Genomic DNA, 26,087 nt, shown 5'->3' with positions numbered 1-26,087 from the left:
GTTGCCTCCTGCATGCCCCCTACTGGGGATCGAACCCACAACCCAGGCATGTGCCCTTGACTGAAATCAAACCTGTGACCCTTCAGTCTGCAGGCCAACGCTATATGACTTTTTAGAGACAGTTTCCTGATCCCTGGTCTAGACTCTCCCTCATGGCTCCTGTCTCTAGGCATTCGTTTAGCTTCTGCTCTCACTACCTCAACTCTTGAAGTATTTTCCAGTCCAAGTTCCTTGAAGAGAGAGAACCAAATTCCTCTGAAATCCCTATTCTTCAGTCTGAAATGAAATTAAGGTCAGCCGAAACTGGTTTGGCTCAGTGGATAGAGTGCCGGCCTGCGGTCTGAAAGGTCCCAGGTTCAATTCCAGTCAAGGGCATGTACCTTGGTTGCAGGCACATCCCCAGTGGGGGGTGTGCGGGAGGCAGCTGATCGATGGTTCTCTCTCATCCATGTTTCTGGCTCTCTATCCCTCTCTGTAAAAAATAAATTATATATATATATATATATATATATATATATATATATATATATATATAAAAAAATTAAAGGACATCTTCTCTTCATGCCAGGGCACCTCCCCAGCTATGGTGAGGCTGTATACAGGTGACATGTTTTCTCCCATCTTATTCAGTCAATTGTGGCTGAGATGTAGGTAACATGGAGTCAGTAAAACAGAGCTGCCTCAGAGGGGTGAGGGCATAGTGGGCACTGGTACAACCGAAAATGGCCTTACATGAGCTAATACATGTAAAATCATTACACGGTAATGTACTTGAGTCATATATGTATAAAGTGTCAAAGTACTTTCCAATAAAGTTCAATCTGAAATGAAACACATGCCCCTGAGGTTAAATAAGTAAATCAGTGACAAAACAGGGTCTATAATAATAAAAGCATAATATGCTAATTAGACCGGCCATCCTTCCGGACGACCTTCTGAACGAGGCCGGAGCTGCAGCTGTGAGACCGAGGCAGCCACCGCAGCTGCGGGGGAGGGGTCAAGGCAGCCGCTGCGGCTATAAAGGCTTACTCTTGCACGAATTTTGTGCACCAGGCCTCTAGGGTAACATTAAAACTCAACCTACCCACAATACTTTAGCTCTAAGGAATAATAGGAACCTATATTATGGTGCTATTACATGAAATACCATTAGCATTGCCCATGAGACAAAAAGTAGGTGGAAAAAGACTAACCGAGAGGTGAAATTGAGATCGGGTGAGTATGGGCACTAGTTAGATGTGAATGATCTTTCTTATTTGGAAAATAAAAGCCTCGGCAATGTGTTCATTATTATTTATGTACTTTCTTGAGGACAAGTAACTAGTAACACAGAGTTTTGTAATAACCAGCACTTTAAGTAGGATATTCTTCCGTGCTTTTCCAACGGGAACTGTGCCTGCTGGGGCTGCCTACATTTGAGGCTGCCTTTCCCACTACGGAGCACGGCTCCAGTTAAGATCCCGTGTGGAGGAGACCACGCCAGGTCTGCCAGTCTTCTAATCCTTCTAGGAATGCAAAAGGTGTGGTACTCAGAGTACACTTTAGAGAGAAACCTGACAGCATTTTCAATAAAGAAACTTTACAAAATTTTCCCCGGGAAAGAAACTTTTAGAACCATGCCTGCACGTACTAGCCTAAACCGACTGATAACACAGACAAATAAATTCCAAAATAACTTTTATTACTATATAAAATCAAGTCAAGAAAAAATAGGTGCGTATTTTTTTTTCTACAAAATTTTAAAATACTCAGGCTATTTAACATTTTCCCATAAATGTGCTGAGATGGAGAGACAAATTCATACACAGAAATATTTTTCCAGGTTCCTTATAGGAATAAAGAGTAATGGTTTTCTTTCATCCCCGCGTTCCTATGTGTAGCTAAGACATAGCGGTTACAGGTTTTTTTTTGTTATAAATCTGAAAAAAGGACATGCCAAGAGAAAAATTCTACCATGTTGCAATAAATCTAGCACCAAGCTCTGCTTCGTCTTTGAGCTTTCAGATTTGGCAGCTGTGGTCATTTGCAACTCAGCCTAATAAAAAGAAGGCATCCTCTTTACCTTGTCCTTTAGGAAACATAAGCCACTGGTCAGTATCCCTAAAAAGGCGCAATTGCCTCCTTTGTCATCTGATTGTAAGGCCTGCAAGGTGGTTTCTCACCATCACAGCTCAGATGAAACCACACAAGGAAAAGAAAGGAAGTCCCTGGGAGGTTGGACTCAGTTTGACACCAGGAGCATAGGAAGCTGCACACTTGGTAACATTCAATCAAAACGTATATTTCTTTGAGCTTCTCAGTGAGCCCTGCAAGAGAAAAGGCGCTAGTGTTGATTTAGATGTGTGTTAAAATAATAACACTTTTCCCCTTGAATCGAGATGGTGGGGTAAACCAAGCCAGATTAGCTCTGCAGGTGACATAGCTATAATTATTTGTGGGGATCTCAGTCACTGTTTTGGAATGGATACCTAAGGCTTTCTGCTCCCCTATTCTTTGTGTGTGTGTGTGTGTGTAGGGATGTGTGTGTGTGGGGGTGTGTGTGTGTGGGGGTGTGTGTGTGTGTGGGGGGGGAGGTGGAGGGGAAAGGAGACGGACTTTTTAATGAGATATTTTTAATGGAGATGGTTTAGGTAGAAAATATTAGCTTTTAAAAGATAAAGGTACAATTATCTTTAGAATAGGAAGCCCATTTAAAAAAAAGTCTCAAAGAGAAAGTTTTTCTAGGTATATTTTGCCAGGCATTGTTTTCATAAAGGCTGAGAAAGAAGATCCTATAATATCTGTAAGATCACCCTCACATTAGCCTGAAAGAAAGACAAAATAAAAGGCTGAGATGAGGGGTGCTCAAATAGTTTGCAATGGAGCAGAATGCTCTAGTACCAAATCCATAATTAACTTTTCACTAATTACCTCTTTCTTGGCCTATATAAAATGGAATGGCAGTTTCAGTTTTTGAGGCTCTCACTGACCCTTCCCCTCCAAAACTCCTGGAATTCTGCACCTCTCCATGTAATGAAATATCCATTTATCAAATGTCTGTGTGTGACAATGGAATTCTCTTACTTGACACCAAAATTGTAGCACGCTCTACGGATATTGAATTGAATTGTGCCTACTATGTGCCAAGCACCAAACCAGGCACCAGCAGTCCTTCTGACATGTTTACCAATTTTGAAAATAGAGTTACATAAGGAAACTGTTTCAGAGAGGGGATTTTGAATGGTTATCCTTGAAGCTTACGGGATGTGGTGGAGTGTATTCAATATTCAATGTATAGAAGTAATGACCAGTTATCCTAAGAGGAAATCCACTAAGCACTAAAAAAAAAAAGTCAAGTGTACCAGTATTTGCTGTAAAACTGTAAGGTTTTTATCCGTCTTAAAGTGCTCTAGTTTAACATTGCAGGGAATCTGAAAATCGACCCCAAAGTGAAAACCATCATTTCAGCATAGACACTGCTCTAGGTTTTAATTAAGTCAGCCCCGAGAGGTCTCCATGCATGGAAGTTGTCACCTCTGAGTCGCAAGTCACGACTGAGAACACAAAGCTCAAGGTAGCCCCTAAAATTCCACGCAAATCTGGATGGATCCCAGCTGCTGTCCCCAGGAAGAACAGACCCTGAGGCAAGTCTCTCTTGCTTTCCCATCTTCAAATTGAAAACTGTCCAGCAGCTAAGATCATAAAGAACAAAAATCTTAATTGATTATCTTGAAAACTATAGATGTTCTTACCCGAATCTTCCTTTGTCACTAAGACACAATTTTAAGAACATAGAGGCGTCAAGGTGAGCCATGGCTTGTGGGCAGTGGACGGGCACCCAGGACCTATTTCCAGGCCCTTTTCCTCGGTTATCTGAGGAATCTTGGCAAAAAGAGCCAGAAGGTAACCATTAACCACGCCGCTGCACTCCAGCAGCGGAAATTTATTCAGGGGACAGTCAAAGAAGGTGCAGATTAGTATAAAAAAGGAAAAATGGCACCAACCAGTTTGGCTCAGTGGATAGAGCATTGGCCTATGGACTGAAGGGTCCCAGGTTCGATTCTGGTCAAGGGCATGTACCTTGGTTATGGGCACATCCCCGGTAGGGGATGTGCAGGAGGCAGCTGATCGATTTTCCTCTGTCGTTGATGTTTCTAACTCTCTATCCCTTTCTCTTCCTTTCTGTAAAAAAATCAATAAAATATATTTTTTAAAAAACAAAACAAAAAAAACAGCTCAGTGAAGTGGTGAGACTCACAGACTGAGGAGCCAGACTGGCAGGTTTTGAATCTCAGTTCCACCACTTATGACCTTGGGGCAAGTTACTAACCAGTTCAAGCTTCAGATCTTTCATCTATAAAATGAAGACAATCATAGTCCCTACCTCAGAAGGTTTGTCTGGGGATCGAATGAGCTAATAATATCTATAAAGTGCTTAGAATAGCGTCTGGCACACAGTAAGTGCCATGCAACTACTTAAAAATAAAATAAAAACAGAAACTTGAGAAAAAGTGCTTTTTAAGATTTTTAGAGCAGTCTGTGCTGCTTAAGAATTTAGGCACATTCTTGATTTAATTGGGTTTGGAGCCTGGATCATAAAAAATATGCCAAACCCCAGGAAAGCCTTGGGACTCAGTTGAGTTTTGGAAAAACTTCCAGGGCTGCCACTTTATCAGATTTGCCAACCAACAAATACAGCGTGAGCATCTGTGCTCTGCAAGGCCCGGGACGCTTTGGTCCTCAACCGGAGCTAACAGAACCACAGTTTACAGCTGCTATCGTTTACACTGACCACCTCCTTTCCAAGGTAAGTTCATAGGCCTCGATCAGCACCACCTCTTCCAAGAAATCCTGCTTTATGATTAAAACAATATAAACTCTATGAAGCTCAATCATCTTATGGCTAAATGGGGGACGTTAAACTGTAGAGCTGGTTTTTAAAAGCGACGTTACATGACTACTCCGCTACCAACACCTTACATGGTGGACCTCTGGCCACTCTCGTCAAGGGCCACGTTTCTTTTCCTGGCCGCTGCTTCGCTGTTTAACTCTGACTCTGATTTGTCCACGTTGTCAAAGTTTATTGCCATGGGGCCTTCCACTCCCTCTGGAGTGCCTCCGTTTGGCTGAAGACGGACAGAAGCTGGCTCTTGAGGACGTTTCCACTGTGGTCTGGTGACTATCCAAAAAACGAGGGCGCCAAACACCAGAATCAGAAGGCCCAGGGTGTTTGCAAAAACACCTTCTGGTGGGAACGTGTCATAGCCAGGACTTTTCCTACCAAAAAAATAAAAATAAAAGAGAGGGCAAGAGTCAGTCCAATTACACACAGAGTGAGATGGCAACATGTCAAGCAATTTTGAATTTATCTGTTGAATATGCAACTGGTACAGGTTCAGTGTCAATTCCCTTAAAGCCTGATTTTAAGGGGGAATTTATGCTATAATTCACTCAGTGGAATAGTATGAATTGTTAAAAAAAAAACAAAACAAAAAACCATTAGTATAAAAACAATATAGCTTCTGGAGCACCTGTATTGCTTAAAAAATGAAAAAAGGATGATGCAAAAATGTACACACACCACAACTGAAATCAATAAAAACATGCGCATCAAAAAGATTGTAAGGGCACGCATAATTTCAATAGCTGTTTTAAGAGTAGTACAACTTATTGGATTTTTGGTCCTTCTTTAAGCATTCAGTAATATTATATTGTGTAATACAATAACTTGTATCTACATACAATGTTATATTGTATTATAGAATAAATGCTTTAAGAATAAATATTTAATTTTTTTAATGTTTTGATATTTTTAAAATTTTGTTACATTTTATTACCTTTTCCCAATGAAAAAGTATTTTCCATTTATAGCATTAAGTATACACAATTAGGATAACTATGTCACTTACAGGACAAATAACAGTTTCTCAGTCACTCCCATGAGGGCTGTTGCAATCACTGTCCCAAAGATGAGAAGTCCAGAATAAACATGTATGGGCATGAGAAATGCTCGGAGAGAGGGTGGAGCCCAGGGAAGCAGAAAGATGAAAAAACCTAGGAGAAGCTAAACACCAAAAAGTGCAATGGTTATCATTTAGTCTTAAGTTTTAACTACAGAAACTTAAAAGTTATTATTTAAAAGCAATGTGTGCAAAATGAGAAAATATTTCATATAGAACTAAGGGCATAAAATGAAAAGTAAGTTTTCCTACTCCAGTTCCACTAATCCAAGGTAACATTTGTTATCTTCTAAAGCACCCTTCCAGAAAATTTCTGTGCTTATATAAACAAACGCGTGTGTGTGCGTGTGTGCAAGCACATGTGTATTTGTTTTGCATCTTGTGTTTTTAGATATCTTTTCATAGCAACATGTGATTATCTAGTTTATTCTTTATAAAGGCTAATATTCTATTTTGAGGATGTAACATAATTGATTCACTTCTTTATGGGTGTTCCTGTTTCCAGTTTTTTTTGTGGTTTTTTTTTGTGTGTGTGTGTTTTTTTTTTTTTTTTTTGCTATCATTACTTTAATAAAGCTACATGAACATTCTGGTACTTACTTGTTTGTTGTTGTTGTGTACAATAGGACACATTTAGTCAGGTCAACCTAAAAAACTATATGGAAAGAAGTCGATAATTTTGTTTTATGAGGAAGAAATGTGTCCTACAGAAAAGTTGCCTTAATTTCCTTGATAATTCAATCCTGATGGAATACTTCTCTGCTGAGAAGCCAGCAAGTTCCTATGTAAACTGATATCTAACACCTTCAGTTTTATTTTGTTGCCTCACACCCCCTGCCTATTAAGTACTCTCTTTTCCTCAAGAAAACAAAGATAACTTAGATGAATTTAAAGGAACTTTGTTTTTCAAATATCTATTTAGGATCTACCACCCTAACAAAAGTGTGAGAAGAGAGGAGAATGGGGAGAAACACTAACATCACTGTTCATCTTTATGGTTTGAGATCAAAGGACTAATGGGGTGCCAGCAGAATGGAAATGGGGGGTCTGATGCCCTAAAACACATTTAGGATAAGTGTTTAGGCAGTGAGCATGAGTGGAAAGGAATAAAAAACGCACCTGATAGGCTGGTTTGCATGATATTGTCCACTTAATGTCCCAAATGCCTGAATACATTAGAAATGGTTCAGAAGGTCCCCCTTGGTGGTTCAGAATGTTCCTAATTCTCCTTTAGAGTTATCATTGACTAGAGGCCTGGTACATGAATTTGTGCACGGGTGGGGTCCCTCGGCCTGGCCGGCAATCGGGGCCAATTGGGGCCAATCAAGGCCGAGGAGGTAGACTGGCCTTTCAGTCGTTTGGGTCACCTGGGCTTTTATACATATAGATGTGCAGGTCACTAAAACCAAGAGATAGTTTTCAGACCTTATTTTTGGTGACTTCCCAATACCATCTGACATTCAAACCTCTCCTCCATCTTTAACGTTTCTTTTCTCACCACCCATTTGCTCAAGCCTGCAAGTGATTCTCTTTCTTATCCATTGATTTTCCAAACCCCATTAATTCTACCTACTAAATATCTACCTACTATCCACTTTTCTCACCGATGCTGTTACTCCTCCAAGATACTATCGTTTCTCACCTGAGCCTCTGTACTAGTAAATGCCCCCACGCTAGTTTTTCTGTATTTACTCCTGTCCAGCCTCCAATTCATCTTCTATACTCTGCTCCAGGCAGCCTGGTCTCCCTGTTCCTCAAATAAAGCAAACTTTATCCACATACTGATCGATCCACCTAGAAGACTCTTTCCCCTTCACCGCCAAGTCTTGGTGTGACTTCCTGTATCCCCTCTACCATATGAGCTCTCTCCCAGAACACTTCATATACTCAATGTCTACCACATACCGAGTGACCTGCCTTCCCCTGTAAGATTCATGTCTCTTTGGACCAATGCTTGTCTTGTGAAACAAGGTATCCAACACATAATAGAAAGTTAACTCTGTTGAATAAATTATTGGATTTATGAATAAAATTTCATTGACATAAAAGGCATGTTCTCAACCACAAAGGTGCCTATGGTCTATAGTGGAAATGAAAAATGCCATCTTCAGGTCATAAAGGAGCCTACCAAAGATTTGCATTTCTAATAACAACAGCTGACTGCATCATTCCAGTACGTTAAGCCCTAACTGAGCCTTTCCATGTATCATTTGGCTTTGATTCTTATGATGTTGTGAAGAATGTACAACAAGACTCAATTTATAGATGAGCAAACTAAGTCCACAAAAAATTAGTAACTTGTCCAATGTCACCAGCTACAAATATACAAATAGATGAACCCGATTCAAACCGAGGTCACCCTGATTCCAACTCCTGAGTTATTAAAATACTGCCTTCTCTCTGAATCTGAGCAAGGAAGAAGCCAGGGGCCGAAGTCAGCCTACTAAATACAGTCATGAAGTTGTGAAGTGACATTTCTGAGAAGCCTCTTAGCAGACAAATAACACAGCCTACGATAAGAATCTGGATACTTCAGAGAGCAAAAATACAATTAAAAATGTATTTAATTCACTCAAGTTTAACATTAGGAAGTTGATGGATGTAACTAACTACATTAATAGATTAAAGAAAGAAAAAACTATATTCATCTCAACAGACACAAAAAAGCATTCAATAAGATTCTACATTCATTTATGATTCTGAAAGAAAAATAAAACCTTTTCCCAAACTGTAATAAGAAGAAATGTGAAGCACCTCTAGGCAGTAGAAAACTATTAAATCATTCTCTTCAAAATAAGAATAAATGAAGATTTTTATCTCTTTCTATTCTGTACTTCTTAAACCTATATATTTTCATATACCTCAATCCTTCTATAAGCTTCAACTCTCTACTGCGCAGAGGAAAAGATATTTGATAAATCTGGCATTGCAGGTAAGTAGCAAGGACAAGGACAATTAAATAAATGGTGCTGAGGAAACAGCTTACCACACGGAGAAAAAATAAAGTTGGATCAGAACTTCACATCATACACTAAGCTAATTCCAGATGGATTAAGTACTTAAATATAAAAAATAAAACTTAAAGACTCTTGATAGACAATGGTTCTCAAACATTAGCATGCCTCTGAGTCACCGGAGGGCCTGTGAAAAGTACATTTCTCTGGACCCCACCCCACAGGTTCTGACCCAGCAGGTGTGGAGTAGAACCTGAGAACCCATTTTGAGTTCAGGGTAGAGAAGATTTTCATAAACAAGTCACCGAAACAAAACATAATAATTAAAAAAATGGCTTGTGTTTTATTAAAATTGAGAATTGATTTAACAAAAGAGGAAAGTACAAGCTTCAAATTGGAAGACATATGCAATTCATATAAATGAAAAGGAATTTGAAACAGAACTACAAATCTTTAAGGGAAAAAAAAAAGAAACTTTTTTTTTTAAATGGGCAAAAGACACACAAACAAGTGTTTCTTAGAAGAGAAACAAGTAATCAGTGAAGTAAACATTAAAACCACAAGAAGACATCCTTTTATGCCCACTAGCTTATAATAATTAAAGCATTTGAACACAAGAGTGATACTTCTATGTCAACAAAGGAGGCTTAAACCTGGGCGGGGGCATTGGAAGAGGATGCATGTTGACAGGGATGTGCCGGATGGGAACTCTTACACCCTGCTAGCAGGAACATAATTGGGATCAACCACTTTTGAAAACAATTTAACATTTTTTTTAGGCTCTGTCTATAATTCCACTCCTAAGTATGCTATATCCGGAGAAACCTTTGCATAGGAGAGCCAGGAAATGTGTATCTAAATGTCCAATGTCACGGAGAATAATTGAAAATAACCCAAATGTCTAATAGCATGAGAATGAATAAGTAAATGTGTGGTATATTTGTACAATGGAACACAAGAGTAAAAGTGAATGAACTACAGGAAATAAGATAGTGGAATCAGTACAATGAAAAGAAAGGTTGCAAAAGAATTAAAACATAGTTACATTAGACTACATATATTATGAGACTCTTTACAATTAAAGGAAAACTAACCAATATGTTGTTCAGGGATTCACAGTTATGTGATAAAATTATAAAGAAAAACAGAGAGTGAGGAAAGAAAAAAAGAGAAAAAAAACTTCAGGAAAATGGTTATCTTCATGGGTTGGGATAAGTGGAGAGATATGGGATAAAGGTGGGTAAGGATTCTTTGTTTTCCAAATTTGGTTGATGGTGGGATCACGGAAATCAATTTTATTATGATACATAATTTCCATATACATACAAGAGGTGTTTGGGTTTTTTTGTTTGTTTGTTTGTTTTTTTTAATCCTCATCCGATGATATTTTACCATTACTTTTTAGAGAGAGTAGAAGGGAGTGGGGGAGTCAGAGAGAAACACACCTGGATTGGTTGGGGGATGGAGCCTGCAACCAAGGTATGTGCCCTTCAGCAAAATCAAACGTGCAACTCTTCAGTCTATGGGCCAACATTCTAACCACTGAACAAACCGTCTAGGGCAGGAGTTTGTTATTTTTAAAAAGTGATCCAGAGGCTAGATCTTACAAGTAGAAAAGAATTCTACACTTGAAATGCTTCATGATCCATAGATACACACGAGGAAGTGTATTGCTTGCATTGTTTTGCTGCTTGCCTCACCCTCCCTCCTTCCTCAGACAACCTAGCCACTGGCTTCATTTGACATATGAAATTCTGATTTTACAGAGAGTGGCTAAACCAAACCCAGCTGCACTCAGATGAGAGGATCAGTTTCTCAGCCCTCTCAAGGGGAAATACTTAAAATGGAAACAAGTGGAACAAGGACTAGTGGGAATGAGAAGGTGATCTCCAGCAAAATATTACTGTGCCGAAGCTGGTTTGGCTCAGTGGAGAGAGCGTCAGCCTGCGGAATGAAAGGTTCGATTCTGGTCAAGGGCACGTACCTTGGTTGTGGGCACAACCCCAGTGGGAGGTGTGCAGGAGGCAGCGATTCATGTTTCTCTCTCATCGATGTTTCTAACTCTCTATCCCTCTCCCTTCCTCTCTGTAAAAAGTTAGTAAAATATATTTTAAAAAAACAATAAAAAAACCAAAATATTATATTAATGTATAGAAAACATCTACAATATCTGAACAGCTTTACTTTTTATACCTTGTTTATAAACTTACTGAGACACTGACCTGTAACACGTACAGTATGACAGCCGTCAGTCCAATCCAGCTATGTAGACTGTACATATTGGGGATGTTCAGGGTATTGTGGAAATCAAACACCGCCACCAGAGAAATAATGGCAAGAATGGCTGCCACAAAGTTTAACCCCGCGTGGATGGATTTCATCAGGAGCTTGCTGCATTTCCAGGTCCATGGCAGTCTGTACACAATGATGGCTACAGGGAGACAAAGGGGGGCAGAATGTGGTTTTGTTTTGTTTTTAAATCTACAGGTGATACACAGTTTGATTGAAACCCTTTCCTCTTGGCTTCTGCTTCTACCCTCTTCCCACCTTTCAATGGTTTTTCTTGGGCTCTTTCGCTGGCTTCTTCTTTACTCCCAACTTGTGAACAAATTTTGGTGCCCCCACACTCAGCCCCAGGGCTTTCCTCCTGCTCTCGCTGTGGGTGGCCTCATTCACTCTTTCACCGAGATGCCACCTACATGGCAGGGACTCCGAACTTTAATCTCCCGCCCGAACTTTCTCCTCAACTCCAAACCCACGTCATCCAACAGCCTCCTGACATCCATATAGATGCTTCCCAAATATCTCGGACTTCATACATCCAGAACTAAATTCTTAATCTTAGGACCTGGTTTCTTTCTAGAAATATTTTAGTTTGATAAGAAAAAGGCAGACTAAGTATTAGAAAAATATGCAAGAAGATTTAAATAAGACAAAGAGTATATCCAAGTGGCTAATAAACGTAAGAAAGACATAAGTTCCATTATTCAACAGAGAAATACAAATTAAAATCAACAGAGAATACCTCTACCACATATTTGAATGACCAAGCACGAAACATACTGAATATTGAAGCGGATGTGAAACAATCAAAATGCTCATGTTATGCTGAGGGGAGCTTAAATGAGAACAAAGACTATGGAAAATTAGCAGTATCTACTTCAGATAAACTTATACATATCTTAGGATCCAGCAATTCCACACCTGGGTATACACCCCAAAGAAATATGTTCAACAAATCTTTTCCAAAAGACACGTACTAGGATATTATTATTAGCACCATTTGTAATGGTCCAGCCTGGAAACTCCCCAAATGCCCATCATCAACAGAATGAATAATACAGTGTGATATAGTCATTCACACCACATAATAGAGCAAGGAGAATACACAATTTAGAACTAGAATGTCACCCAACAATATGGATCAATCCCAAGAAACAAGACACGAACAAGTGTATCTTGTATGATTAATTTATGTGGAGTGTAAACTCAAGTAAAACTCATCTCTGCCATAAGAAAAGTCAGGCTAGGGGCTGCCCTTGTGAGGAAGGGTTATAGCAATTGAAAGGGAATACACAGGGATTTCTGCTTCTGTTCTCTTTCTCAATCTGGGTGCTGGTTACATACCTGGATTCATCAAGCTATGCATTTACATGTTCATTTTTTTGGCATGTAGATTAAGTTTCAACAAAAAAGATTTTTACAACAGGTTTTTCAAAGTGTCCTGATTTAATTAGTGGATTACATGGCCACCAGAAACAGCTTACAACTACTTTTTGTGATGAAGACAATACCTGCCTCACCCCACCCCTCTAGTCCATGTCAGAGAAAAATGTAGATACCTGGAAATGTATGGCAGACTGAAAAAGTTTAAAGAACGCTTCCTGGAAGATGGATTCCACTACATCAGTAGTGTATCATGTATATTTCATAATTCTAGCAAGAAAAATAAAAGCCTCTTCCCACCAAAGATATTTATGAATTAAATATATGAAACTTCATAAAATCATAAAAATGCAAGGGATTATCTAGTCCATTTTCAGGCAGAAACATGTCTAAACCCACAAAGACAGATGTGAAGTCAGCCTCTTTAGAGCTTCCACACAAGGTGTCCATCTCCCATTCTTTGGTTCCATTCCAACACTTGACAACCCTCACTCTTAGGACGCGACGGTACAGTATTTCTTTTACTAACTCATTACACACTAGTTTTCCTTCTCCAGCAGTAGCATGAATAATTTAATCTTTTATTTATGACTTGGGATAATAAGTAAAACATTTTGTCCTATTACTCTAAGAGTCAGCTCTTAAGGGCTCTGCAGGAGGAGAGGTGCTAGCCTCTGATCCAAACTGGCCTAGACAATTATAGATTTTCAGTCCCTGAGTCTAGTTTAGAGTTTTTTAACTCTTCATATATATATAAATTGATTTCAGAGAGGAAGAGAGAGGGAGAGATAAACATTAATGACGAATCATTGATCAACTGCTTCCTGCACACCCTCTATTGGGGATTGAGTCTGCAAACCAGGCATGTGCCCTGACCTGAAACTGAACCATAACCTCCTGGTTCATAGGTTGACACTCAACCACTGCACCACACCAGCCGGGCTCTATCTCTTCTTTTAGTTTCTAGATCAGATTAGGGTGCACATCCCCAACCTCTTCCCTCCATCCTGCCTTATATTTTATTCCTACCAGTTCTAAGCTCTTGCTTATACATTTTTATGTTGGCAAAAATCTGCACATTTGTTCCCTTTGGGTGGTGAGCACGTAGCAATCTGTTTATTATTTCCTGTATGGTTTAAAGAATTCATAATAGTTCCAAAGTGTAAAAACATTGTTGTACGCTTGCCAATCCATAGCAAACTAGGCTCGACGACTACTTAGGCAGCTTGTGGAAATCTGAGGGGCTCTCCAGAGTAAGGCACGGAATTCTCAGCAGCCATCTTGGCTATAGGGAAGCTCTGCTGGATAGTGGAACTTGCTTCAAAACGCTGTTTTGGTGCATGAAGGATAATTGCAAAATATTGCACTTGCATAAGATGTTTATATGCTTTAAAAATGTATAAATAACCAAAAGGTAGTGGACTTCAGGAAAAAAAGGGCAACCTTCACAAATCAGACCTCGTTCTTCAACAACGGTCTATTCTCAACACTTAGAAAACTGCCTGGAGAGCAGAATTTAAATATTTCTTGCTTCTCTGGCTTGGCACTTACCTAGACACCATTCCTGAGGTTCAGTGGGAAGGAAGAAAAAGGTCTCCTAAGCCCATGAGGAGGGGAACAGCTATCAAATAGCTACTTGTGACTGAAACAAGAGTTTTCTGTTAGAGATCCTAGTTGACAGACCATTTTCCACCAGAAAATGAAGGGAAACAAACACACACAGATGTTTATCTTACACTGAGGTTACAGCTCAGCAAAGCCATCCTAAGTTGAAAATATAGTGCATCAAACATCACAGCTTAGCTTAACCTACCTTAACCATGTTCAGAACACTTATATTAGCCTATAGTTGGACAAAACCACCTAACACAAAGCCTGTTTTATAAGAAAGTGATGACTATCTCATGTAATTTATTATGTGTATCACTTTGCATCATCATAAAGTGAAGAATCCTAAATCCAATCACCACAAGTCAGGGACCATCTGTATATGTGAGAAACACATTTAAAATCTTTAAAAAAATTATTCGTAGTGGGACCTGCTATTGTGATAAATTTAAAAATAAATGAAATGCCTTAACTGGTTTGGTTCAGTGGGTAGAGTGTCAGCCTGCGGACTGAAGGGTCCTGGGTTGGATTCCAGTCAGGGGCATATGTCTGGGTTGCGGGCTTGATCCCCAGTCTGGGCATGCAGGAGACAGCCAATCAAGGATTCTCTCTCACCATTGATGTTTCTATCTCTCCTTCCATATCCCTTCCTCTCTGAAATCAATAAAAAATTTTTAAATAATACAAATAAATGAAAAAAGAAAATTAAAAAGGAATCAATATCTTTGGACAATAAAGAGGAAAATGCAGATTAAATTTGAATTTAATTATTAAAAAATTTCTCAGCTTCTAGCTGCATAATCAATTCAAGAATCTGTGAACATATATATTCTCTAAGATGCAATCTCTGGTTTGACAACAACTTTCAATCCACATGCTATTACAAAACTATCTATACAAGTTTGTCTTATAGCAGTTAAAGCATATATAATATTTGTCTAAGTGTATGTGGGGAGAGGGCTGCTTGGAAGGAGAGAAATATTCCTGAACATAGAAAACAATTGAACTCGTGTTGTTGTTTTTTTTAATGTTTAAATCTTGTGATTCATCAGGGTAGGTTCACCATCATATCCAAGCATTTGCCACAGAGCCGGGTAAATAGTGGGAATTCAGTGTGTGTTTAATAAATAAATCTTAATAAAGTGCACTAATTCATACGGTATTCTCCAGCAATAAACAGATCCTCTTTTAAAATGCAACAATAAAAAATAATTCAAGGCAATTTGTACTGTTGATCCAAGTGTTAGCTCATATAAGACTGAATGGTTCTCTCCAATAAGTAAAAAGTGTTCTGCACTTAGACGCACCTAACAGCTTTAGGTAGGCATTTAAGTGAACCCAAATATAAAATAAGAGTAAGTTATTGAGTTTAAAATACACTGAATTTTGCCAAAACCGGTTTGGCTCAGTGGTAGAGCGTCGGTCTGTGGACTGAAAAGTCACGGGTTCGATTCCGGTCAGGGGCATGTACGTTGGTTGTGGGCACATTCCTGGTAGGGGGTGTGCAAGAGGCAGCTGGTCAATGTTTCTCTCTCATCGACATTTCTAGCTCTCTATCTCTCTCCCTTCCTCTCTGTAAAAAATCAATAAAATATATTTAAAAAAAATAAAATAAAATACACTGACTTTTTATATTTACTTATTTAATCCTTACCCAAGGAGTGAGGATATTTTTCCATTGATTTTTAGATGAGAATGAAAGGGAGCAGGGAGAGGAAGAGATAAAGAGAGGAAGATAGAGAGAAAACATGAGAGAGACACATCGATTGATTGCCTCCTGCTCTCACCTCTACTGGGACTGGAAATTGAGCCTGCAACCAAGGTATGTGCCCTTAACTGGGAACCTACAAGCCAGGGCAATGCACTGGAATTTTTAAAGCTATAAATTCTGATTAAATATGGTGTTCCCATTACACTTTTCTTAGCTCTTTAAGTAAAATATTATTTTGCTTTCTCTGGTAGAATGGTCAGAGCAGTACTATCAAGCTTGATAACTCATTCCCTTGTGTACCCAAGAGACTCTATCCAAAGGACCTCAGGTTTAAATGTAAAAGCAGAGAACCATTTTTAAATAAACTTCTTGAAAAGATCCCTGCGTGGCTATGAAAGAGAACTTGAGCTTTGAAACATGCCTGTGCATTCAAACGGCCCCATAGCATGAATATCATGAAAACAAAACCTTTGAAAAATCAAAATGAAGGAAGTGACTTGGATGATTCAGAAGATTTATTTGAGCATCTCAGCAGCATCTCTTTGAAATTACTGAAATCCTCAGGAAGTGAACTGGTTGGTACCAAATAGCGTATAAAAAGAGTAACATTCAACTAATTGGCTAGACATTTACAAATACCCACAAAGTTTGCATTTTCAGAAACACCAGCTATATTTTCTTATGCCTTATGTTAAAGTATTATGACAGATCAGAAATAGTACTGGCTCTGATTGCCTGATCCAGGCCAGACATTTGATCTCTAAAATTAGGAGTTTCACCTAAAGTCCCAGTCATCTCTAAATATTTAGGGCTCAGGTTTCCAAAGGCAAAACAAAACTTGGATCTAACAAACTCAAACAGTAACAGCTTGTAGACAGGGTTATTTAGTGTCTGGCGTACTGTAAAGTGCTGCACAACCATGCGCTTCATCTAGTTACTTTATATGCTGCTCTTGTAGGTAGGACCTTTGGTTTAAAAGATTGGCCAGCCCTGACTGGTTTGGCTCAGTGGATAGAGCATTGGCCTTCGATCTGAAGGGTCCCAGGTTCGATTTCCGTCAAGGGCATGTACCTTGGTTGCAGGCACATCCCCAGTAGGGGGCATGCAGGAAGCAGCTGCTTGATGTTTCTAACTCTCTATTCCTCTCTCTTCCTGTCTGTAAAAAAATCAATAAAATATATTTTAAAAAAATAAAAATAAATAAAAGATTGACCAAACACTCATTAACTTAGTAAATACGTATTGAATACATATTAAGTGTTATATAATGTTCTACACACCAAGAATATAGCAGTGAAGAAACCAGACTTAAGTCCCTCCCCTCACGGAGAAGACAGACAGTAAATGAATAAATAATTTAACAAGTCAGTGGTCAGAATTTGGATAGTACTGATAATAAATTGGATGAGAATTATGGAAGAAGAAGGATCAAGGAGGACTGTATAACTTCTTCTGAACATCTAGATTCTAAGTTTTTAATCTTCTTCAACTCATAGAACACATACATTAATTACTAAAATCCTGTGGCACACCAAAAATGTTATATTTTTTTGACAATCTGATAAAAAATATGTATAATTTGTATTGATTTACAAAAAAAATAATCATAATTACCTACCCTTTTTTAAAAACCAGGTTCCTATACTTGCATATAATGATTTCTAGTACCAAGAATTAATCAATCCGACACAACCTTATTATGCAACATGACCAATAAAAAGCAACTCTATTATATGAACTATATACTTGTGGTTCAAGTTAGGGCATTCACAATAGATAGCTATTGTGTTGGCTGTTGTCATTTTTTATTTGACAATCTAAAGCAAAAGAAGTTAGTGTCCCTGACTAAACAGTCAGGTATTGCTTGTTTTAAAAATTCGTGTGGTACACCAGTTGAAAATTGCTCATCTACAAGAATGATGTTGCCATTTATTGAGGTGGAGAAGCCTATGAGATGAGAGGTTTTGGGGATTTGAGTAAGATCAAGAGTTCAGATCTGGACATATCTATGTGACAGCCAAGTAGAGAGTATGAGTAAACAGATGAATATTTGGATTTGGAGTTCAGGGGATATTTAGAGATAAAAACATAGGAGGTTTCAGTGAATAACTGGTGTTTAAAGCTACTAAACTGGCCGAGATCACCACAAAAATGAGCATGAGCCTTGGACATTCTAACCTTGATCCAGCACGGAGATGGGGAGGATCCATCAAAGGACACTGAAAGGAGGAGCCAGTGAGGAGAGAGGTGCAAAGAGAGTTGGGTGTCCTGGAAGTCAAATGAAGAAAGAATCCCAAGAAAGAGTAAAGGGCCAGTTATTCCAAATGCTTCCTTCTGTTCTAGCAAGATGAGGACTGAGAAGTGAACAGTGCAATTAGCCATGTGGAGGCCATTGGCTACTATGTTAAGAGCAATTTTGGTGAGCAGTAGAGTGAACCCCTGATCAGAGTAGGTTTGAGGGAGACTAGCAGGAAAGGAATTGGAGAATGCAGATATTGACAAATAGTTCTGTGGGCAGGCAAGCAGAGGATTGAGGCAGTAGTTGAAGGGGGATTATAGGGTCACAAGTGTGGTTGCTCTTAAGAAGACAGAAATTATAATGTGTTGGAAATAATCCTTTGGGGGAGAAACTTGATGATGTAGAAGGAAAAAGGGAGAATTGATGAAGCAATGTCCTTAAGTAGACTGAGAAGGCACAGATTGTAATTCAGCTGTAGCATTATGAGCTCAAGTCCTTTAGAATAAAAGCTCATTTGTGACTTAATATGCTGCCTATTCTTTTGTGAGGTTGGCTAAAATAGTGCTTCCAAACTGGCTCAACAGGAGAATCACTGAGGGGAAGACAGGGAAGATTTACTTTAGAGTAAGGATGTCCAACTCAAAGGCTAACACGGGCCAAATAAACAAGGTTTAAGTTTATGTGGGCCACAAAAAAACAAAAGCTTCAATTTTCATAGAAACGTAGATTTATTTCGATAAAACATGCTGAATACAAAGGGCTGAAATAAATAAGTAATCATTAACATAAAATAATAGAATATTTTAATAAAAATTAATATTTTTTTGAACATTAACTTACTAGACACTGTGTAACTGCATAAATTAATAAGCGAATGCAAATAAACCTATTTTTCTTGTTCTCTGAAAGCTAAATATTTCCTGGTGCGCACACCAAATAAGTTAACACAAGACTAATGATGTGGCAATCGCCTGCTAAAATATTTGCTGCTAGTATTAGTGGAGAGAAATGGTGCACCTGTGCATAAGGTGCATAAGGGAAATGAATGCAACACGATTATAGTCATCAGTCACTAGCGAACGCAGTTCGGTATTAATAACTAGAGGCCTGGTACATGAAAATTCCTGCACTTGGGGGGAGGTGTACCACAGCCTGGCCTGCGCCCTCTTGCAGTCCAGGACTCCTTGGGGGATGTCTGACTGATGGCTTAGGCCAGCGGGGTCTTTAGTGCTGCTGTGGAGGCAGGAGAGGCTCCTGCCATTGCCACTGCGCTAGCCAGCCATGAGCGGGCTTCTGGCTGAGCGGCGCTCGCCCTGTGGAAGCGCACTGACGACCACGGGGCAGCTCCTACATTAAGTGTTTGCCCCCCTGGTGGTCAGTGTGCATCATAGCGACTGGTTGATCCACCGTTAGGATCAATTTACATATTACCCTTTAATTACATAAGATTGTGTATAACAGGATTTATAAAAATAAGTCGCAAAATTTTATTAAAATGTTTCTTACATACCATTACATTGGCTGGGCTGTAAAAATATTTGTTGTGGGTCACATGTGGCCCATGGGCCACGAGTTTGACATGCTTGTTTTAGAGGCTACTACCCTGTTTCCCCGGAAATAAGACAGTGTCTTATATTAATTTTTGTTCCCAAAGATGCACTAGGTCTTATTTTCAGGGGATGTCTTATTTTTCCATGAAGAAGAATACAGTAGACATTTATTGTTAAATGAAAATAAAGGAAATTTATTACCTGCATACGGTATGGTAGTATGGTAGTTGTCAACACAAACCAGACAAACTGTGAATCCTACAGTATCAAGAATTTACTCATTTATTCAATGACAATTATGTCATCATCTTCTGAAACATCATCATAACAATCCAATTCCTGAATTTCCTGGTGAATTTCTTGTGGCTCTATTTCTTTCAGAATCAGTGGACCAAATCTCTCATGTTTAGCAATAGCATTCTGAGACAGAGCCTGGGGGGCCTTATTTTCGGGGGATGCCTTATATTTCACTCAGAAGGAAACCTGTAAGTAGGTCTTATTTTCGGAGGATGTCTTATTTTCAGGGAAACACGGTATTATCATCATACATGAGTGGCTGTACAGTTGAATTTTGTTAACTAACAATTTAATGATGATACAAAAATAATCACTCATTCTTTCAACAAGTACTTATTGGCCTACCACAAATGCCAGTTCTAGGCATCACTCTAGTTGCTGGGGATACAACAGTGGACAACCTAATAATGTCTAAGACATTTTTATTAGTTATGTTATAAACAGATCCATATGCATTTATTTATAATAAAAACTGTGTTTTAGGTTGCCTTGAATTGTCTTGTTATACTTTGCAAAAACCCTTATTTCCCTAATATTGAAAGGTTTTATTATCAATTGTGTTCCCAAGGCTGGTTTTGGAGTAGGTATTTGGGGCACTTTCTCCATTATCTTAGTTTTACCCAAAAGCCCTTTCAAATATATTTAACCAGTCTTGAAATTCGGTCACTTTTAGATACATTAACAGGATATTCCAAATGCCTTTTAAGAACTACTCTTCCTTTCTTTTTGTTACTCTGTTAAATGTTACTTAAGTGTAGTTAGGTTCTCTCACAAAACCAACTTGATATCATTAGACTATTCTATTTCTCTCCCTTCAGTTTATACAATAGAACTCTACGAGTGGAAAAACAGGGAATATAGAATTGCTGAGACTTCTCTGCGCTAAATTTATAAACTTGAATTTTCTATGTTTTACTCAAGAACGCATTCCACCTGTTGAACCTTTGAAAAGGTCAGCTGCCGCGCTAAGAGCGCTCGTTTGTTTCGGTCCGCTGCGGCCTTTCCAAGGCGTTTCTCTGATTTCCTGGCAGGATACCCGTTTCATGGGAAACTCTCTCTCAGGGACGCACAAAGCCTCCTCTAACGTTCTCTTGGGAGCTCCTCCTCATTCATGCTCACCAGATTTCCTACCCGCTTACATTTTTATTTTGGTTTTAGGTATTCTATGGTCTGACGTACTTTATTTTAGAAACAAAATCTTTTCCAAAATATACTTGGAGAGAGAGGGAAGAGATATTTATTTTGTAACTCTAAGGAAGCCTTGCCTTCTTCAGACCTTACTTCTTAAAGGCGTTTCGGACTCTTACTTGTTCTCACATGGTTTCAAATGCTGTTTACTGTTTGTATATTGCATTTGTAAAGCATTTTAGGCTCAGAGTAAATGCCTGTATGTACTTTAGCTTTCCCTTCCTCGTCTCTAAATGGTTGTGCATCGGAGAACTCATGTATGTCACGTCCGTTATTAGAGATGTGAAATATCTTTTATATTGTTTAATTGACTTCTAGAGAAAGGCAGGGAAATAGGGTTTTCACAGAGTATAGAGAGACCATTCAAGGCAACCCAAATACCATTTCTGTTATAAATAAATGCACGCAGAACTCTTTATAACATACTTGGCTGTCAAATAGACATGTCCAGATCTGAACTCTTGATCGTGCTCAAACCTTTATAATATAACTAATAAGAATGTTTTGGACATGATTGTTTTGTTCGCTGTTGTATCCCCAGCTCCTAGAACGATGCCTAGAACTGGCATATGGTAGGCCAATAAGCAGTTGTTGAAAGAATGAGTGATTGTTTCTGTAGCATCAGTAAATTGGTAACAAAATGCAACTTTACAGCCACTCAGGTGTGATGACTGCAGTAGCCGCTAAAGGAAAAGCGCCCTCTCTCCCCCTCAGCGATCCTCTTGCTTGGAAGCCAGCCTGGAAGCACTGGTGTAGCCAGCCTCACAAAAGAATGGGCATCATATTACATTACATATGCATAGCCTGAAAGTTTTCTCCCTGAAGCAATGCCACATGGGGAGAGAGTGTTATAACACAGTGAGGCTGTATGATGTGCTTCCCTCCTGGCCTAGAAAGTCAACCATTTGCCAGGTCTTCCTAGTCTCCCCGCGGGAGCCTTCCTACTGTTGGCCATGAGGAGGTGAAAGTGAGGCAGAGATTTCTGGGAACTCGAAAGTACTATGTGTGTGCCTCTAAGGATGAGAAAGTTATTAAATGTATTGTGTGGTTTAAATGCTTTGCAAATCTGGAATCTTAAAGAGTAAACAGGATGGGTAATGTTGACAGGACAAATATTCCAAAACTGATACAAATACAAGAACTAAGCTTTAAGAAAACAAGGTTTGCATAAAAGCAGCAGATGAACATTCCCAAAACTTCTACTTACGCTGTTTTGCCCCAGGGCTCGTGACTATAAACAGATTTTTAAAAGTCCCAATTTTAGAGAACTAAAAATCCTTTTAGGAAAATAGTAATGAACTCTAATGTGAATGAAGAGTTCCTAGGTATATTTTAAATGAAACCTTTTGCTTCTCTTAAAAAAAAAATGTGTTTTGCAGAAAATAAGCATAGTCCCATAAAAGCAGAGAAATCAACCTTGAAAAGAAGGCCACGGAAAACACACTACTCTCATCAGTAAGTTACTCAAGTGCTCTGTGTGCCTCAGTTTACTCTTACATATGAAATAATGCACTTCGTGGGCACACAGAGAGCACTCGATAAATGGAAACGTGTTTTCCACTTGGCTTCTTCTCTGGTAAGTCGGGATACAATTAATACTATGAATGAGGAAAAGATATCCACAACCTCTGGAAAGTGTCTGGCTATGAGGAGCTGCTCTGAAACCTTGGCTGGAAGAGATGAAGAAGCTGCTCCTCCCGCTTGGAGCAGGCAGAGGCGCTGACAGCTCTGGCCAAACGTAAGGGCTCCAGCATGCAGGAAGAGCGCTTCTGATGACAGCGACTCCGAAACCTGAGTACGTGATTCTCGTTTTAGTTCAATGAGAAATAACTGGGATTGCCCATTGAAATAACTCACACCCCAGTTCCAGGCTCACGCCAGGGAAGCGTGCCGACCGCGGCCGGGTCATTAGCAACGCTGGCCGCCGCATGCCGGAGCGGGAGAGTGCCTGCCTGCCGCACCTGCCTCTGCCAAGGCCGCGGCACCAGCTTAAACAGAAAATCTTTTCTGTGGGAACGAGGTGGGCGCTTCTTTGTGGAAAGTTAAATATTGGTGAAGAAAAGGCAGCCTGCGTCCAAGAAAAGGGTACCTGGTTCCAAACCCCTCCACTCCTCATCACCCCAGTGCATCACCGTCTACCTTTTTCTATAATAAATACTTTCTCTGCCAAGGCCTCCGCTGAGTTCTTGGAAAGTGGTTTCAAATCAATGGCACTTGTCCCTATAGCTAGAGCTCCCTCCAGTAAAACAACAGCCGAAGGAAACTGCAAGACAGCCTGGGAGGCACTAGGCCACAATATCCTACCTAATAAAGAGGCAATATGCTAAGGGACTGTCCCACCCTCCAAGATAGTGGCGCCCACAGCCACAAGATGGCAGTGCCCAGTCCCTCCAGCCCTGCCCCCATGGCTCTGTGGGCCTGCTTCTGGAGTCCCCCCAGTCTCCTCAGCCCCCCAGCTGCCCAGGGCTGCCCAAGGATCAGGTAACCAGGACTTGCAGTGCCAATGCCGGCAGTGGCAGCAGCAGAGGTGTGATGGGGAGTGGCCCTCCCTTGATGGGGGAGAGAGGAAAGGGTTGCTTCCTGGCCTTGAGGGCCCCTGGACTGTGAGAGGGGACAGGCCAGGCTGAGGGACCCCCTCTCCAGTGCACGAATTTTCATGCACCAGTCCTCTAGTGACCAATATAAACAGCCAGAGGAGGGTGGGAAGACGTAGGCAGGGGACATGGTGAAGGGGTGCAAAAGCACCAGCTTCCAGATATAAAATAAGTCCTGGATGTCACGTACAGCACGGTGACTGTCGTGAATGAAGACGTCCTGTGTATTTGAAAGTTGCTAAGAGACTAGATCTTAAAAGTTCTCATCACAAGAAAAGAAAATGATAACTATGTACGTTCATGGGTCACTAACTAGATGTATGGTGGTGATCATTTATCTACATGTACATACATCGAGTCATTATGATAGATACCTAAAAATAACAACGCTGTAGGTCAACTATACGTCCAACATTAAACAAACGGCCATCGGCTGAGCCCTAGCTCCCTCCGATGCAGCCTCATCTAAGAGAACGCAGGCCCGGAGCTGGCTCACAGCACACGCGCGCGTGGGCCAAACTCGAACGCAGGGAACTCGGTGGAGGAGGGGGGGGCATCCCGGGCAGAAGCCGGGCAGCCCGGGCCCCCTGCGGGCACCTCCGTCCGAGGGAGCGGCCAGCGCCCAACAGGCAGCCTCCAGGGGCGCGATGCCATCTGCAGCCACAGAAGCGAGTTTGACTCAAAAAACCGAACCGTGCAGGCGGGCAGGGCCGCGCGCAGCCTTTGGAGTCCGGGCAGCTCCCGGGCTCCGCGGACTTCCCTCCTCCCAGAGCGAAAGCGGAGCGGGCGCTGCCCTCACCCGGCCCCGGGGCCAGCCTGCGCCGGGGCTGAGCCTACCAGAGGCACATTCTCGCACATTCTTGCAACCCCTTCCCTCTCGGCCCGCTGGCCTCGCCCTCCTCGTCTGCAGCCCAGAAAGCTCAGCCCGGGCCCGGCTCAAGAAGAGGGCTCCGCGCCCCGGACGGCGCGTTTGGGTCCAAGGGGAGCGGTTTCCCCGGGGTGCGGGCTGCCCGGGCCGGCCTGCGGCGCCCAGGCATCTCTGTCCTCGGCTCCCGCCCGGTGTCGCCCCCCAGCCTCTCCCTGCAAAGAGTTAACCAAGTTCGGTCTGCACCCGAGCTGGCGCCCGGCCGTCCCCCCGGACGCGTCTCAGCGGATCCCCCGCCCCGCGATCGCTCACGTCGGCCACAGCCCGGCCCGGCGGGGCCGTCCCCCCCCCCCCCCCCCCAGTCCTCCCGGTCCTCCCGGTCCTCCCGGTCCTCCCGGTACCCCACGGGGCCGACCACCGCCCGCCCTCCCCCGGCCCGGCTCCGGGGAGGCTCCCCCCGCCCCCCGCCCCATTCCCCCTCTCCGTCCCCGCCTTCGTTCCCCTCGCTCCCTGCATCCTCCCTCTCTTCCAACTCGCTCCCGTCGGCTCCCTCTCCGGAACCCTGCCCGCGCGCCCCCCGCTCCCAGGAGGCGCCAGTACCGATGCCCTGGATGAAGATGAAGCCGGTGACCGCGAGCACCGGGTGCCAGTTGAACTCGGGTCCTCTCCCGTCCCAGCCGAGCCCCTCCCGGTAGTGGAGGACCCAGACGAGGGTGAAGATCACGGACAGGAAGCCGACCAGCAGCGCCGCCACCAGCAGCGCCAGGAAGCCCCGGTGGCCGTCCATGCCGTTAGCGCCCCATGCCCCGCGCCCTGCCGCGGCCGCGCGCCTCCGGGACTGGCACCGCGGGCCGCGGGCGGGCAGAGGCTTATCAGGGGCGTCTCCGCCCCGGGGGAGGGGCTTTCCCCAAGGCCGGCCCGGGACGTGGGGCCTCCCGGGGGCGGGCAGCTGGCCCCGGCTCAGACACCCGTCCCTGCCCAGGGACCTCGGCGCTGGGAGCTCTGGCTGCGCGGGGCACGCCCCTGCCTCGGCGCCCCCGCTGGCGGAGGGCGAGAACAACCAGCCATCCGCTTAGTTGTTGGAGGGAGAGCTGGGCTGATTCCTTGCCCGTCGCTTTCTTTTAACTCTTCCCGTGTCCCTTCCTTCCTTGTGGGAGGCTGAAGAAGGCAGGGGCGCGCGCTGCTGGTGAAGACAGGAGGGTCCGTTGGGTGGGGTTGTGGATGTGACTTTGGTTAGGAAAAGTACCTGTTTCCAAACCCCAACACTGCTCATCACCCCGGTGCATCACGGTCCCTAGAGGACTGGCCCTTTTTGATGCCAAGAATGCGCTGAGGAGGAACCTGTGGGGTGGGGTGGAGTGGGGTGGGCTTGGCCCTACCTGACAAGGAAGCTGCTTGCGGTTGGCGCGTTAGGGAAGGACGACAGACACCTCCCGAACCACGGACGTGCCTATAGCGTGAGATAGAAATGGATCT

General features: G+C 42.0%; 1 protein-coding gene across 2 annotated transcripts; it reads right to left on the bottom strand.

Moving 5' to 3' along the window:
• Positions 1–1,662: 1,662 nt before the first annotated feature.
• Positions 1,663–25,583, bottom strand: CYBRD1 (cytochrome b reductase 1). Of its 2 annotated transcripts, XM_084892359.1 has the most exons (5): positions 25,212–25,583; positions 11,116–11,324; positions 5,889–6,043; positions 4,960–5,256; positions 1,663–2,306 (listed from the first exon to the last, which is right to left on the bottom strand). In XM_084892359.1, the coding sequence occupies exons 1-5, from the start codon at positions 25,396–25,398 to the stop codon at positions 2,297–2,299; spliced, it is 858 nt and encodes a 285-aa protein (XP_084748485.1). In that variant the 5' UTR covers positions 25,399–25,583; the 3' UTR covers positions 1,663–2,296. The 2 variants fall into 2 exon arrangements, with proteins under 2 accessions (XP_084748485.1, XP_084748486.1); XM_084892360.1 differs by lacking the exon at positions 1,663–2,306 and having other exon boundaries at positions 2,545–5,256; positions 25,212–25,581.
• Positions 25,584–26,087: the final 504 nt, after the last annotated feature.

Source organism: Pipistrellus hanaki (assembly GCF_964339955.1).
Source record: "Pipistrellus hanaki genome assembly, chromosome: 8".
Lineage (NCBI taxonomy): Eukaryota > Metazoa > Chordata > Mammalia > Chiroptera > Vespertilionidae > Pipistrellus > Pipistrellus hanaki.
The sequence above is the reverse complement of the archived record's forward strand: the minus strand, read 5'-3'. Positions and strand labels throughout refer to the sequence as shown.